Source organism: Pseudoliparis swirei, chromosome 9 (assembly GCF_029220125.1).
Source record: "Pseudoliparis swirei isolate HS2019 ecotype Mariana Trench chromosome 9, NWPU_hadal_v1, whole genome shotgun sequence".
NCBI lineage: Eukaryota > Metazoa > Chordata > Actinopteri > Perciformes > Liparidae > Pseudoliparis > Pseudoliparis swirei.
In genome coordinates, this window is record NC_079396.1 from 29,224,720 (window position 1) to 29,240,680 (window position 15,961).

Sequence of the window (15,961 nt, forward strand, 5' to 3'; positions counted from 1 at the left end):
AGGAGAAGGTGCAGCACACACTACGAGGTGAGACACAGGTGAAACGGGTCAGAACCTCTAAGCTCCTCAGAACTCACAACCTGGTCTCACCACGCTCTGCACAGCATTACAGAGGCCCAGCAGAGACAACCTGAGGAGGCTGAGGACATGTGGCCGTCCTCCCACAATGCTCAGCAACCTCTACTGAAGGACGGTGGAGAGCGTCCTCACTCACATTATGGAGACTGCACAGTTCATCTCAGGACAGCCCATCAGGACATGTAGTCCACCAGGAGACCCAACAGAACCAGCAGGGCCCGAACACCCCCCAACAGACCCATCAGACCCACAGACCCTACAGACCCACAGACCCAACAGACTTATCAGACCCACAGACCCTACAGACCCAACAGACCCACAGACCCTACAGATCCAACAGACCCACAGACCCTACAGACCCACAGACCCATCAGACCCGCGCACGGTCTGTTTTGCCATATCACCGTAATTAGCAGACATCTATGTATTTTTATTCTTTTCCCCCATAAATAATGGAGGCAATGCTTGAGGAAATCATTTTGCTAAAATCGATAGGCTAATAGATTGACAATTAGAGATGCACCGATCAGGTTTTTGGGTGCCGATCACTGAAATCAGTATCTGCCGATCCGATAATACCGATCACCGATCACGGTGTCGATTGAAGCATTCTATTTATTGTGTAGCATTATTGCTATGAGGACTATGAGGAAATACATATATAAAGCACCTCAAACATTAAAGAAATTACAGATTTCTTTAAACATCTAGGACTTTTACTTTGAAAATTTTCCTAATTGATACATTAAAATTGTTTGATTGCTATTGTAGGGGATTTCAGATATGTATGGAACACATCTGCATCATTCATTTCCTGGAACTCTTGGGGAAATCTATATACAGGACTTTTTTTAACATAGAAAAGTCTGACTTATTTTTATAAACTCTTCCTTGGTCCAGTAAAAATGTTTTAATGTTAGCATAATTTAAGCTAAATCTCAGAAACGATCTCTAAAGATACAAAATCAGTTCATTGTTTACTTGTATATGTTAGTGTATGATTTGTCGACATCATATTTTGATAAACGGATGTTTCACGTGGTTCTTTCCGCTAACTTTGCAAAACCGGATGTTGTCACATAAATCCGCTAACTTGATCAAACCCTCTCACTCCCGATGGAATGCGTTTACCGTGAGCATCTCTAGGGCGAACATGTGAGTCGGCTGAGTCGACCCAGAGATTCAACTCGGGGGACGGGGACGCCGCTCGGTGGTGAGGATCCCCTCTGACCTCTGACCTCTCACTCTGCGGCCCTCGCCGGACGCATCGTTTCCGTTGCGCCGCAATTGAAACGTCTCTGATAGTTTTTCTCGCAGATGTTACGTCATCTGATCGGCCGATTTGAGAACGCCGATCAAAACCGATAATGGGAATATCGGCCGATCAGATCGGTGCATCCCTCTTGACAAGAGTCCAGGTGTGTTGGTGCAGGTGGGCTGGTGAGGGACCAGCAGCCGGCCGCTCTGTCCATTCACCTCACAGCATTGATCAGACAAGAAGACACGCTGATCAACTCCATGACTATTGATCCAAACAGAACGAGGGTTCGGCTGGAGACGACTTGAAACATACTCTTGAGAACATATTCGCTGACGTGATGAACACATTTTATTTATTTTTTCCATCGCAGACTTTTTTTTGCCTTAGGCGCTCGGGAAAACGGCTTAGGCCCACGCCCACATTTTCTCTATGCAGGAAAAACCCTGCCAACAGACCCTACAGGCCCAACAGACCCAACAGACCCATCAGACCCGTCTGGCTACAGGAGGTCCAGAACCATTGAACCATTGTACGGAGAATCTGTTAACTGGCCGTATGACGAGAGCTATATTTTTAATCTTTGTTTCCTGTGTGTTTCCTGTATGTTTCCTGTGCGTTTCCTGTGCGTTTCCTGTATGTTTCCTGTCTGTTTCCTGTGTTTTTCCTGTATGTTTCCTGTGCGTTTCCTATGTGTATGTTTCCTGTGTGTTTCATGTGTGTTTCCTGTGCGTTTCCTATGTGTTTCCTGTGTGTATGTTTCCTGTGTGTTTCATGTCTGTTTCCTGTGTGTTTCATGTGTGTTTCCTGTCTGTTTCCTGTGTGTTTCATGTGTGTTTCCTGTCTGTTTCCTGTGTGTTTCCTGTCTGTTTCCTGTGTGTTTCCTGTATGTTTCCTGTGTGTTTCCTGTCTGTTTCATGTGTGTTTCCTGTCTGTTTCATGTGTGTTTCCTGTCTGTTTCCTGTGTGTTTCCTGTATGTTTCCTGTGTGTTTCATGTGTGTTTTCTGTATGTTTCCTGTATGTTTCCTGTATGTTTTCTGTATGTTTCCTGTATGTTTTATGTATGTTTCCTGTATGTTTCCTGTGTTTCATGTCTGTTTCCTGTCTGTTTCCTGTGTGTTTCCTGTGTGTTTCATGTGTGTTTCCTGTGTGTTTCCTGTCTGTTTCCTGTGTGTTTCATGTGTGTTTCCTGTCTGTTTCCTGTGTGTTTCCTGTGTGTTTCCTGTGTGTTTCATGTGTGTTTCCTGTCTGTTTCCTGTGTGTTTCCTGTCTGTTTCCTCTCTGTTTCTTGCCTGTTCTTACCGTGTTGGCGAGCTGTAATCCAGACTCAATCAGTGTCAGAAACTCGTCATTCAGGCTCGACTCCAGGCTGATGACGTCATCGATGACGGTGTCTTCCATCTGAATGAACCAATCAGATCAGAGGGTCATCTCAATGAAGTGGCCACATCAATAAGTTATTTTTAGGTTCCTCTCCTCCAGCACACGTCACCGTTAGAGACCTGATCGACTCTCATTGATATTCTTATCGCTTCTTTAATATGTTTTAGAGATAAAGATTAAAGAAAAAAGACAAAATGATAAAGTAATTGACAGAGAGAGAGTCAGAGAGAGTCAGACAGAGAGAGAGAGAGACAGATTGATTGTCTAGGTGTCTTTATTTTCCATTCATTTCAGGTTACAGTTATACTGTTCATCAAAAAATTACAAAACTAAATAATGCAAATACAAATAAACAAACATCAACAAGAAAACGTTAGTAAGGAACAACAACTCATAAGTTCAAAAACAGAGCGTCTCCTCTAACTGAACACAGGACGTCCTTTAGCGCCCAACATGTCACAAACAGTTCTGTTTTATTTGTTAGTTTGTAAAAACCAAACTCCCCCCTGAGCCGAGCGGTCAGGAGCCCCGTCAGCATCAGACTTGCGTCTTCTGACCCTGAACCTCTGACGGGTTTCCTGGATTTCAAATTGCCAGTTTGGCCAGTCCTGAGAGGAAATTGATTAGTGTGTGCACATTTTTGTTTTTGGGAATAGTTAGGACCATAAATAAAAAGGCGAAGAGAAAAGTTCCCCTAAGCCCTGATACCATGCCTGCAGGCGACTGAAAAGTCTGACCAGTCTGGAGCACTCCACAAACAAGTGGTGGATCGTTTCTGCCTGAGAGCAGAAAGGACAGCCGTCTCCTGAGCCCGGATCCAGGTGCACCAGATACCGGTTCGTAGCTTTGGCCCCATGTACAATCCTCCACTGGAGGTCTCCTGTCCTTTTATCTACAGGGGGTTTGTACAGGGACCGCCAACTGCCCCCTGGGGAGGATCCCCTGCCAAAGAAACCTGTCCACGTCGACACCCTCACACCCTCCAGAGAACGCAGGTTAGAAACCTTCACAGAGATCTGGTACACTGCTTTCCTCCCTAGAGACTCAAACTCCCCCAACTGAGGTGTCTTCAGGGACAGCAAGATGTCCTCCTCCTCCTTCCACTGTCCAACCGCAGGACAGACCGCCAGAGGTGGGAAGACATACTCACACTCATCATCCCATTGGTTGAATATAGTGGGGTCCTCAACAAATGCTCTAAGGGCTTCTGGCAGAGAAGCAGAGACCTCCTCCACCAGCCTGAGCAGCAGCCTGCTGGACCGGATTCTGCTGAGGGATGGAGGTCTTCATGAGATGACCCAGCTTCACACAGCCGGCCTCTCTCAGTCTAGATCTCAGGCTGACCGACGTCAGGGCTTGGGATGAGACGTAGCTGCTCAAAGAGCCACATCCCTGGTGTCATCACAGCTCTCCTGTGGACTGTAAAAACCTGCCATGCCTGTAAGACAGACTGGTAGAACGGGGTCAGGCCAGTTAAATCCACTGAGTGGGGCTGAAGCAGGAACAGGTGTTTATCATACCCTAAACGTCCAGCCTTTCTCAGCAGCACACAGGCAGCATCGGTCCATGGCAGGCCAGAGCTGGACAGTAGCCTCTGAGCCGTCTGCAATCTGAAAGCTCTGATGCGCGATGCAATGTCCACAAGGCCCTGTCCTCCTTCCTGGACCGGCAGGTACAGCACCGCAGCTCTCAGCCAGTGAAGTCCGGACCAGAAGAAATCCACAACTGCCTTTTGGATCCTTTGGATCAGGGCCTGTCGTGGAGGAAGAACTACAAATCGGTGCCAAAGGGTCGAGGCAACCAAGTTATTTACGATTAGGACCCTCCCCCTGTAAGAGAGCTGCGGCAGCAGCCATTTCCATTTCGACAGTCTAGTACAGACTCTATCCATAGCACCCTCCCAGTTCTGTGTTTGAAACTCCTCTGTTCCCAAAAAAACACCTAAAACCTTCAAGCCCTGCCTTCCCCATCTGAGGTTGCCTGGTAGCTTTGGTGTTTCCTTGCCTACCCACTGCCCAACCTGCAAAGCTTCGCTCTTCCCCCAGTTTACCTTTGCTGAAGATGCCCTCTCAAACAAAAGTAAACTGCTCCCCAGAACATCGACATCCCTCTGGTCTTTGACGAGCACATTAACATCGTCAGCGTATGCTGACACCACGAGCGAGGGCGATGAGGTAGCCCGGTAACAAGAGGCCTGACAGCGGGATCTCAGTCTGTTCAGAAGAGGTTCAATGGCAATAGCATAGAGCTGTCCAGAGATAGGACATCCCTGTCTAATACCTCTCTGGACCTGAACTGGACAGCTCAGCGCACCCCACCTTCACCAGGCACCAAGCCTCCTGGACATTAAACCCAAAGAGACACAAACCCTTCACCAAAACCAAAAGCCCTTAAAGTGGGAAAAAGAGAACCATGATCAACACGATCAAAGGCCTTTTCTTGATCTAAGGATATTACACCCACATCAATATCATACAGTTTACAAACACTTAATAAGTCTCTCATGAGAAAAATATTGTCCATGATGGATCTGTCCGATGCAGTAAGACTGGTCCCTCTGGATTATAGTCTGTAGAAAGTTTTTCAGACGGTTGGCGAGCACCTTGGAAAGAAGTTTATAGTCTGTGCATAACAGCGCCACCGGTCTCCAGTTCTTCAACAGGACAAGTCCCTTTCTTTGGTAGCAGTGACAGCACTGCATGTCGACATGTTGTGGGTAACAGGCCTGTCTATGAACACTCTGCAGCACCTCCACAGGTCGGCTCCCAAACACTTCCAGAAGTGCTTGTAGAAGTCTGCAGGCAGCCCGTCCAGTCCAGGAGCTCTCCCAGCAGCCATCTGACCCACAGCAGCGGTCAGCTCCTCCAGGGAGATGCTGGCATCGAGGGCAGCTCTCCTCGGGCCCAGCTGAGGAAGGTCCTGAAGCAGCTCGTCAACGCTCTCTTTGTGGCTGTCCTCCTTCTTGAAGAGGCGCTGAAACTTACTGCTGTCTCATCTCAACCGGGTCAGTCGTCATCTCACCATCAGGGAGGCGGAGAGAAACCATTTGTTTGGTCCGAGAGACGGACTTCTCCAGATTGAAGAAGTAGGAAGTAGGAGCATCCATGTCCCTAACACTGGTGAACCTCGACCTGACCGAGGCTCCCTTAGCTCGTTCACGTAAAAATGAACCTAGTTGTTGTTTCTTCTGCTGAAGCCGGTGTGTGTCTGTCCTGGTGTGAGTGAGGAGACTGTGCTCCAAATCCCTGATCTCATTTCCTAGATCCTCAATGAGCCTTTTGACTTTCCCTGTAGTGTGACGAGTGTATTGTTGAACAAAGACACGTATATGTGCCTTCCCTACATCCCACCACTGACTCAGGGACTCAAAGTCACCCTTCCTTCCTCTCCAGATCTCCCAGAAAACCTCAAACTTTTGACAGAAAACACTGTCCTGAAGCACCTGAATGTTAAAATGCCAGTAAGAGCTACCCTTGGTGGTTGGTGCGGTGTGCACATCTACAGTGACCAAGTGATGGTCGGTGAAGCCTTCTGGGTAAATGTGACTGGACAATAACCGGTTGCTAAAACTAGTCGAGATGTAAACCCGGTCTAGCCTGGCTGCCCTGATGGTTCCATCCAACACCTTCACCCACGTGTACTGCCTGGCCTTGGGGTGTTTGACCCTCCAGACGTCCACTACACCTGACTCTGCAATCACCTGTGACAAGGTGTTAGATGACTGGAGGTTCCTCTCCTGTCCACTAGAGGATCTATGGTACAGTTCCAGTCCCCCCCCATCACTACACACTGGTTCTGGTCACACTGCTGCAGGACATCTCTCAGCTGGTGGAAGACGTCCGTCCTGTGCGAGCCCTGGTTTGGAGCATAGATGTTAATAAAAACAAAAGGAACGCTCTGTATGGTGGCTCTGACCACCAGAGCTCTTCCTTTCACCATCTCTGTGGAGGAGATGATGTTGACATCCAGCCCAGGTGTGAACAGAACGGCTCCACCTGCAGACAGGTTGGTCCCATGAGACAGGACATACTGGCCCCTCCACCACAAGCCCCAGTCTGTCTCATTATGTTGGTCACTATGTGTTTCCTGCAGGAAAACAATGTCAAGTCTTTTCTGTTTTATCATTTCTTCAGTGACCGCTCTTTTCTCTCTTTCCTCTTCTCCTCTCAGTGCTACCTTCACCTTTTTTCCTTTTGTTGGTCCCCTTCCTTTCCTCCCTTCCTCTGCTCCTGTCAGTAAATCCTCCATCTGTTTTCCCTCTCCTGTTGTATTCTGAACAGCTGAAATCTCCTCGTTAATATTTCCTTCAGCTGAATCAGCACTCTGCTCCCCGGCCTGACTGTCGCTCTGCCCCTCCTCCGCCCAGTGGGCAGAGCCTCGCCCACCGGGGCCTCGCCGCCGCTCCGCGGAGCCCAGGCGGCCCGCTTCTCCGCCGGTGCGTCCCCCGGCTTGGGGTTCCCTCCGGCCGGCTCGCGAGGACAGCTGTCGCGCTTGAAATGCTTTGAGAGGCTGATAAAGGACTACATCTGCGCCTTCCTCCCTTCCTCCATGGACCCGCTGCAGTTTGCTTATCGCCCAAACAGATCCACAGATGATGCTGTCTCCCAGGTACTGCACACCACACTCTCTCATCTGGACAGCCAGAGGGGGGGCTATGTGAGACTGCTGTTCATTGATTATAGTTCAGCTTTCAACACCATAGTCCCCTCCAGACTGGCCGGCAAGCTGATTGAGCTGGGACTGAACACCCCTGTGTGCTTGGATCCTGGACTTCCTGACCGCCAGGCCACAGGTGGTCAGGGTGGGCAGACACACCTCCAAATCCCTCACCCTGAACACAGGATACCCGCAGGGTTGCCCTCAGCCCCTACTGTACTCCCTGTACACACATGACTGTGTGGCCAGGTTCAGCTCCAACACCATCATCAAGTTTGCGGATGACACAGTGGTGGTGGGCCTGATCTCCGACAACCACGAGAAGGCCTACCTGGAGGAAGTTGCTGATCTGTCACTCTGGTGCCAGGACAACAGCCTCATCATGAATGTCACCAAAACTAAGGAGCTGATTGTGGACTTTAGGAGGGTACAACAACAGAGGACGTACTCACCACTGGGGATTAACGGGACTACTGTGGAGAGGGTGAGCGGTATAAATACCTGGGAGTCCACATCACCGAGGATCTGACATGGTCAACAAACACAGACACTCTGGTGAGAAAGGCAAGGCAGCGCCTCTACCACCTCAGGCAGCTGAGGAAATTTAAAGTTTCCCAGAGGATCCTTCAGTCCTTCTACTCTGGAGCTGTAGAGGCGTCCTGACAGGAAGCATCACAGCCTGGTTTGGCAACTGCTCCGCTCAGGACAGGAAGGTTGCAGAGAGAGTAGGTTCGGCTGAACGCACTATTGGTACTACACTCCCCACCCTGCAGGACTTGTACACCAGGAGGTGCAGAACCAGAGCCGGCAGGATCATGAAGGATCCTCACCACCCCAACAACAGACTGTTTCAGCTGCTGCGGTCAGGCAGGCGCCTCCGTCACGCTGCAAGAACAGAGAGACTGAGACGGAGTTTCTTTCCTCAGGCCATCAGGATTGTGAACTCCGACCTCACCAGGACCCCCACATAGACCCACACAACTGCCCCTCTTAGGCACACACACACACACACACTTACTGTAAATATTGTGTTGTTTTTTATTTGTAAATAGTGTGTACTTGTTGCCCTTGCACATTCCTGCTGAGCATTGCCACTTTCATTTCACTGCACACCCTGTGTGTGTATGTGACAAATAAAACATCTTGAATCTTGAATCTTGTGCCCCAGTCCCCCACACCTAAAGCACTTCATGCTACCCGTGCTAGCATACAGCATGTAGTGCTGAGCCTTGTGCTTCACTCTGAAGGAGATCTCCAGCGTCTGAGACGGACAGTTCAGAAACATTCACACCTGCCTCCAGAAGGACTTTACGTGTTTCAGTTTAGGGTGTCTGCACCCCAGACCGATCGTTCTGAAGCCGCTCGCGAGCTTCCCGAAGCTCTGCAGCTCGCTCTCCAACACGGAGTGGAGTATGAACGGCGGGACCCCGGACACGGTGACCCGGGTTGTGGGCACCGTCAGCGGGACACCTGCAGGTACACGCTCAGCGTGGCAGCGGACGCTGGATATCAGCGGACACATACCGCTCCTCCGTAAAACACCAGCAGCCTCGGTTCAACCTGAGGCGTCGGAGATGTTCTCGTGTCCGACAACATCTCCCACCGCCAGGAGAACCTCCTCTACGGGGTACTTAGCTCGGACTCGATCCGGACGCCAAGACCCGAGACGGGCGTCTCAGAGGACGCCATCTCACACCAGAAACACGGTTATCTCCACAAAACACCAATAAACCCCCAAATAAACCAACAATCAGACACTAGAAACACAACAACTCAATCACACAGTGAAATATGAAGGACAAAATGTGAAAAGTTTGAGAAAGATTACCAAACATTTGCCCTCACCACGCTCTCGATCGTGAGCAGCTCCCTCCAGAGAGAGAGGGAGAGAGAGAGAGAGAGAGAGACAGAGAGAGCGAGAGAGAGAGCGAGACAGAGAGGGAGAGAGAGAGAGAGAGACAGAGAGAGAGAGAGAGAGAGATATATAACTACCTCTGTTTTCCTGAAGGCGTCTGGCGGCTGTAGTTTGGGGGCGGGGCCCAGGTGGGGGGAGTGGCTTGGTGACGGTCCTGCGTGTTGATTGGCTGTCTGTGCGTCAGAGAGGTACTGACGCACCTGCTGCCGCTGAGCCTGCTGGATGTGATACCTGGTGGGGTTCTCCAGGTGAGTCTGCACCTGAGAGACAAGGGGGCGTGGTCAGCTCCCCAGGTGCATTATGGGAAATGTACCCGAGTCAGGAGAGATAAATAAAGGTTATAGTCAGGACCCGAAAGGATCTAAACCTCCTCTTTCTCCTCCTTCCCTACATCTTATTATCCTCCCCCTCCTCTTTCTCCTCCTTTTCCCCCTGTTCTTTTTCTTTCTCTTCATCCTCCTCCTGCTCCTCCTCTTCCTGCTCCTCCTCATACCTTCAGCACCTCCACAGGGACCTGAGCAGGAGGTCTGCAGGAGGAAGACAGGAAGATGGGGGAGGAGGAGTCTGCTGAGCGCAGGAGGAGCTGCTGCGCCTCCTTCTGCTCCTCCTCCAGGGCCTGCTGTCGCATCAGATCCTGCCGCATCAGAACCCTGCAGGAGGAGAGGAGGCGCAGTTCATCTGGTAGTCACGTAGTTGTGTAGTTGTACTCGTGTTGTTGTGTAGTTGTACTTGTGTACTTGTGTCGTTGTACTTGTGTAGTTGTGTAGTTGTACTTGTGTACTTGTGTGGTTGTACTTGTGTAGTTGTACTTGTGTAGTTGTACTCGTGTAGTTGTACTTGTGTACTTGTGTAGTTGTACTCGTGTAGTTGTGTCGTTGTACTTGTGTAGTTGTGTAGTTGTACTCGTGTAGTTGTACTTGTGTACTTGTGTAGTTGTACTTGTACGTGCCGTGTAGTACTACTAGTATGCCCAAGTTGGTACTTGTGTAGTTGTACTTGTGTGTAGTTGTACTTTGTTATGTGTAGTTGTACTTGTGTAGTTGTACTTGTAGTTGTGTAGTTGTACTTGTGTACTTGTGTGGTTGTACTTGTGTACTTATGTAGTTGTACTTGTGCAGTGCACTTGTACTTGTGTAGTTGTGTTGTATACTGTGGTTACAACACTTGTAGTGGTACTTGTGTAGTTGTACTCGTGTAGTTGTACTTGTGTACTTGTGTAGTTGTACTTGCGTACTTGTGTAGTGGTACTTGTGTAGTTGTACTTGTGTAGTTGTACTCGTGTACTTGTATAGTTGTACTTGTGTAGTTGTACTCGTGTACTTGTGTAGTTGTACTTGTGTACTTGTACTTGTGTAGTTGTACTTATGTAGTTGTGTAGTGGTATTCGTGTAGTTGTAGATAGATGGATGGATAGATGGATAGATAGATGGATGGAAAGATGGATAGATAGATAGATGGATGGATAGATGGATAGATGGATAGATAGATGGATAGATGGATAGATAGATATATACTTTATTAATCCCCAAGGGGAAATTTGTCGTCACAGTAGCAGCACCAATAAACTAAACACACGAGAATGAAATATAAATATAAAAAACAGGGATGAAAGATATAGATATATACAAGTAAAATATAAAATACAAAATGAAGTATATATATATGTAGATATACACACACACACAAACAAATATAATACAATGACTGTACTTGTGTAGTTGTACTTGTACTTGTGTAGTGGTACTCGTGTAGTTGTGTAGTTGTACTCTTGTAGTTGTACTTGTGTAGTTGTACTCTTGTAGTTGTACTTGTGTAGTTGTACTTGTGTAGTTGTGTAGTGGTACTCGTGTAGTTGTGTAGTTGTACTTGTGTAGTTGTACTTGTGTCGTTGTACTCGTGTAGTTGTGTACATGTGTACTTGTGTGTACTTGTGTTACCTGGATGTCAGGGAGGAAGAACATGATGAAGAGGAAGCTGCTGTCGACGAACTAGAGAGAAAACAGACTCATCATGTGGTTCTGGACTGGAGGGGGGGCGGTGGTCTACATGGGTCTGGAGGGGGGGCGGTGGTCTACATGGGTCTGGAGGGGGGGCGGTGGTCTACATGGGTCTGGAGGGGGCGGTGGTCTACATGGGTCTGGAGGGGGCGTGGTCTACATGGTCTGGAGGGGCGGTGGTCTACATGGGTCTGGAGGGGGTGGTCTATATGGGTCTGAGGGGGGCGGTGGTCTACATGGTCTGAGGGGCGGTGGTCTACATGGGTCTGGAGGGGTGATACATGGGTCTGAGGGGGCGGTGGTCTATGGGTCTGGGGGGCGGTGGTCTACATGGTCTGGGGGGGGCCGGAGGTCTACATGGGTCTGGCGGGGGGTGGGGGTGGTCTATATGGGTCTGGAGGGGGTGATCTACATGGGTCTGGAGGGGGGTCTCTACATGGGTCTGGAGGGGGTGGCTCATGGTCTGGAGGGGCCGTGGTCTACATGGGTCTGAGGGGGTGGGGTGGTCTATGGGTCTGGAGGGGGGCGGTGGTCTTCATGGGTCTGGAGGGGGGCGGTCTACATGGGTCTGGAGGGGGCGGTGGTCTACATGGGTCTGGAGGGGGCGTGGTCTACATGGGTCTGGAGGGGGGCGGTAGTCTACATGGGTCTGGTGGGCGGTGGTCTATGGGTCTGGAGGGTGGTCTACATGGGTCTGGAGGGGGGTGGTCTACATGGGTCTGGAGGGGGAGGTGGTCTACATGGGTCTGGTGGGGGAGGTGGTCTTCATGGGTCTGGAGGGGCGGTGGTCTACATGGGTCTGGAGGGGAGGGTGGTCTACATGGGTCTGGTGGGGGGCGGTGGTCTTCATGGGTCTGGAGGGGGCGTGGTCTACATGGGTCTGGAGGGGGGGGTGGTGGTCTACATGAGTCTGGCGGGGGGGGCGCGGTGGTCTACATGGGTCTGGCGGGGGGTTAGGGTTAGGGCGGTGATCAATGATGGAGTTTGATTACATTATTCTCAGGGAAGGAGAGGAGACAGGGTCTTAAAGGGACAGGGTCTTAAAGGGGCAGCTTGAGTTGGATCAGAGGCTCGAGAGGGAGGAGTCTGTGATACCTGAAGCTGATTGGCTGGCTCTTGATCTCGTAGAACGTGTCACAGTCAGACGGAACCAAACTGTCGACCTCGATGTCAGCGACGATACCAGACTCCACCCTGAGACAGAGAGAGAGAGACATAAAGATAATTAAAGCTGCAAGCAGCGATGAACGGGTCCTCTACCTGCTTCGCACGCCGGGGGTGCCGGCCGGACGCCGGCCCCCTCGGCCGAGAACGCATGCACGGCGTTCGGGCGTTTGACCGTTTGTCACGCGACACTCATTTTACTTTGCTAGTTCCTAGTGGCGCTTTGACTGAGTGAAAAAAGGCTTGTTGATATCCTCAGGCCGTGAATTCTATGAAGCATGAGAAGTTTGGAGCAGATTCGAACGAGTCCAGTGTAGCCAGCAGGGGGCGCTGTGACAATTTGAACATATACATTTGTCATGTGTATCCACGTGAAGTCTAGACCTTGTCATGTAAATTACATGTGAATGTGATGCTTTTTAGGCTGATTTGCTTTGGCCACTAAGTGGCGCGATGACTCAAATTTTAAATTAGCATATGGATGTCTTCAGGGTCACTATGTGATGACATACGAGGAATATGGAGCACGTTGGATAATGTATGGCCGAGTTACATCATCTTACATTTTAATGGCGAATGGTGTTTCTTAGCCGGTCCGGAGAACGCACAAACTTTAATATTTTTAAAATCTTTCAAAGATTTTTCAAGACAAAGGTCTCAGGAACATACTGCCCAAGTTTGGAAGGAATCGGGTTTAAGCTCTAGGAGGAGTTAACTGTTTAACAACCCCTAAAAACATGAAAAAAGGCCAAAAAGGCATATTTTGAGGGATTGATTGTAGCGCCCCCTAATGTTCAAATATTATGAAAAAATTAAGGTAGGTTAAGGGTGTCCTTGTGGACATGGGCTACCAATTTGGTGAAGATAGTCAAAGTGATTTGGAAGTTAGATGTCTTTATATATTAGGCCACACCCCTTGGATGTTCATTGGTCCATATCCTCTGAACGCAATGAGATATCAACAATCTGTTAAAATTATTCTTTTAAAATGAACCAATATTGGACCTCAGAAATTTTGGTATGAATCGGAACAACCATATTGAAGAAAAGTGCAAAAAAACAGTTTTTTACAAAATTCTAAATGGCGGAAAATCTAAGTCGGCGGAGTTTAGGGGTTACATTGGCAATTTTGTAGAGCAGGTCCAAGTGGACCTGGATGCATAATTTCAAGTCAATCCGTCTTTGGCGGAAAAACACGTGGGTACAAACACTCTAGGGGGCGCTAGAGAGACATTTGTTATGAACAAATATGAAATCTCAATAATCTAAAAAATTTCGACAGTCTTCTTGTGCATGTGGAATTTCAGTCTGCTGGGGCGTACGGTGACGACGTTCAAACACGACAACGGAGAATAATCCTTTGAAGAACAATAGGTTCCTCTACGACGTGTGTCTGTGTGTGTGTCTGTGTGTGTCTGTGTGTGTCTGTGTGTCTCTGTGTGTCTGTGTCTGTCTGTGTGTGTGTGTGTCTGTCTGTGTGTGTCTGTGTGTGTCTGTGTGTGTGTTTGTCTGTGTGTGTGTGTCTGTGTGTGTGTGTCTGTTACATTTATGATTTTAAATGTTAAAGATTCATCTTTTTGTTTCGAGATAAGAACACAAGAAAACCAACAAAAACAAACCGCCTCCCACTTCCTGTTGAGATGAAAAGAAAGAGACAGAGAAAGAGGAGGGAGAGAGACAGAGATAGAGACAGAGACAGAGAAAGAGAGAGAGAGAGAGAAAGAGAGAGATGATCAAGGCGTTCCATTATCTCATCACAATCTCTATTTTCTTATTAATCAATATTGATTTGAGTCAAATGTTCTGTCTCTGGGCAGATTAGAGACAACCAGGACATTGAACACAACACTAAACCAGGACATTGAACACAACACAACTGAGACACTGAACTGAGACATTAAACACAACACTGAATTGAGACATTGAACACAACACTGAACTGAGACATTGAACACAACACTAAAATGAGACATTGATCACAACACAAAACTAAGACATTGAACACAACACTAAACTAAGACATTGAACACAACACAACTGAGACACTGAACTGAGATATTAAACACAACACTGAACTGAGACATTGAACACAACACTAAAATGAGACATTGATCACAACACAAAACTAAGACATTGAACACAACACTAAACTAAGACATTGAACACAACACAACTGAGACACTGAACTGAGACATTGAACACAACACTAAAATGAGACATTGATCACAACACTAAACTAAGACATTGAACACAACACAACTGAGACACTGAACTGAGACATTGAACACAACACTGAACTGAGACATTGAACACAACACTGAACTGGGACATTGAACACAACACTGAACTGGGACATTGAACACAACACTGAACTGGGACATTGAACTCAACACTGCTTTAGTGTGTAAACGTGTAGGCCTACCCTTGAAGACGCTGAAGAAGTCTGGTGAATACTTAATATGCCGATGTCCCCCAAAGGCACCACAGATCGGACTCATGTCTTCAGTCCCGTAAAACAACGCGAGCAACGAGCACCGAGCACCGCGGAGTCACACAGACGCATGTCTGAATGGAGTTGGGCTTCTCCAGAACTTCCGGACTCACCGGACCAGGTTGAGAGTTTCTGCCGAGTCCAGGATGACGAACACGGTCTGCGGCTGGAGGAGCCCGGCCTCCTGCAGCTCTGCGGTCCGGTTCCGGTTCTGGTCCGAGCCGACAGCCGACATTAGAGACGTTTTCGCGGACACTTTATTACCCAGCAGCCACCGGAGGATCAGAGAGTCACCGCGGCATGCTTCCCATTACCGGTCCGGTCACAGGTTCGAGTCCTCTGGCGCTGACCGGACAGGGAGCCGCGTAGAGACACGACACACAGACCGGACACGCTGCTGCGTTACGCACTTTGATCCATCTAGTATAAACACTGATGATAGAACTCATGTTTCACAGTAAAGCAAATACATGTTTATTATGTCATATTTAATATGATACAACTTGTTTTTATTATCTCAGATATTGTTTGTACTCTATGATAAATCTGGTTCATTGTATTTTGTTGTCTAATATGTATTACTATTTATTGTGAAGGAACTAAATTATTATTTGTTTGTATTTATTTTAATTTGCAGAAATAGTTTAAGTGCTGAAATATGATACGCTAATGAGATAATAAGTGAATAAGGAGTTATTCATTAATTTCCGGATGAACACAGATTCAATATATTAGATGATTTGGGAATTCATTGACATTTTAAACGTATTTAATAAAATGCTGTCGGATTCTTTCTACTCGTTCTGTTTCTGTGTGTCGCTCTCCCTCAGGAGGCGGGGCTTCTCACCGCAGCCAACATGACTGCGGCTGCGTTAGCTGACAGCCAATGAGCTGCTGCTGCTGCTGCTGAGTGACGCCATCTTGTTTGTGTATCGTTACGGGAAGTGACAGTGGCGGGGAAATCTGAAGTGACGTCAGCCGATCGGCAGCTCAGACTGACAGGAGAGCCGTCCAATCA

The 15,961-nt window shown here is 48.3% G+C and overlaps 1 protein-coding gene across 1 annotated transcript; it reads right to left on the reverse strand.

Moving 5' to 3' along the window:
- Positions 1-251: 251 nt before the first annotated feature.
- LOC130198922 (microphthalmia-associated transcription factor-like) lies at positions 252-15,662 on the reverse strand. The gene is made up of 7 exons (XM_056422029.1): positions 15,057-15,662; positions 12,384-12,482; positions 11,229-11,279; positions 9,785-9,941; positions 9,369-9,551; positions 2,630-2,738; positions 252-334 (listed from the first exon to the last, which is right to left on the reverse strand). Exons 1-7 carry the CDS (start codon positions 15,176-15,178, stop codon positions 252-254), a joined length of 804 nt encoding a protein of 267 aa, XP_056278004.1. The 5' UTR covers positions 15,179-15,662.
- Positions 15,663-15,961: the final 299 nt, after the last annotated feature.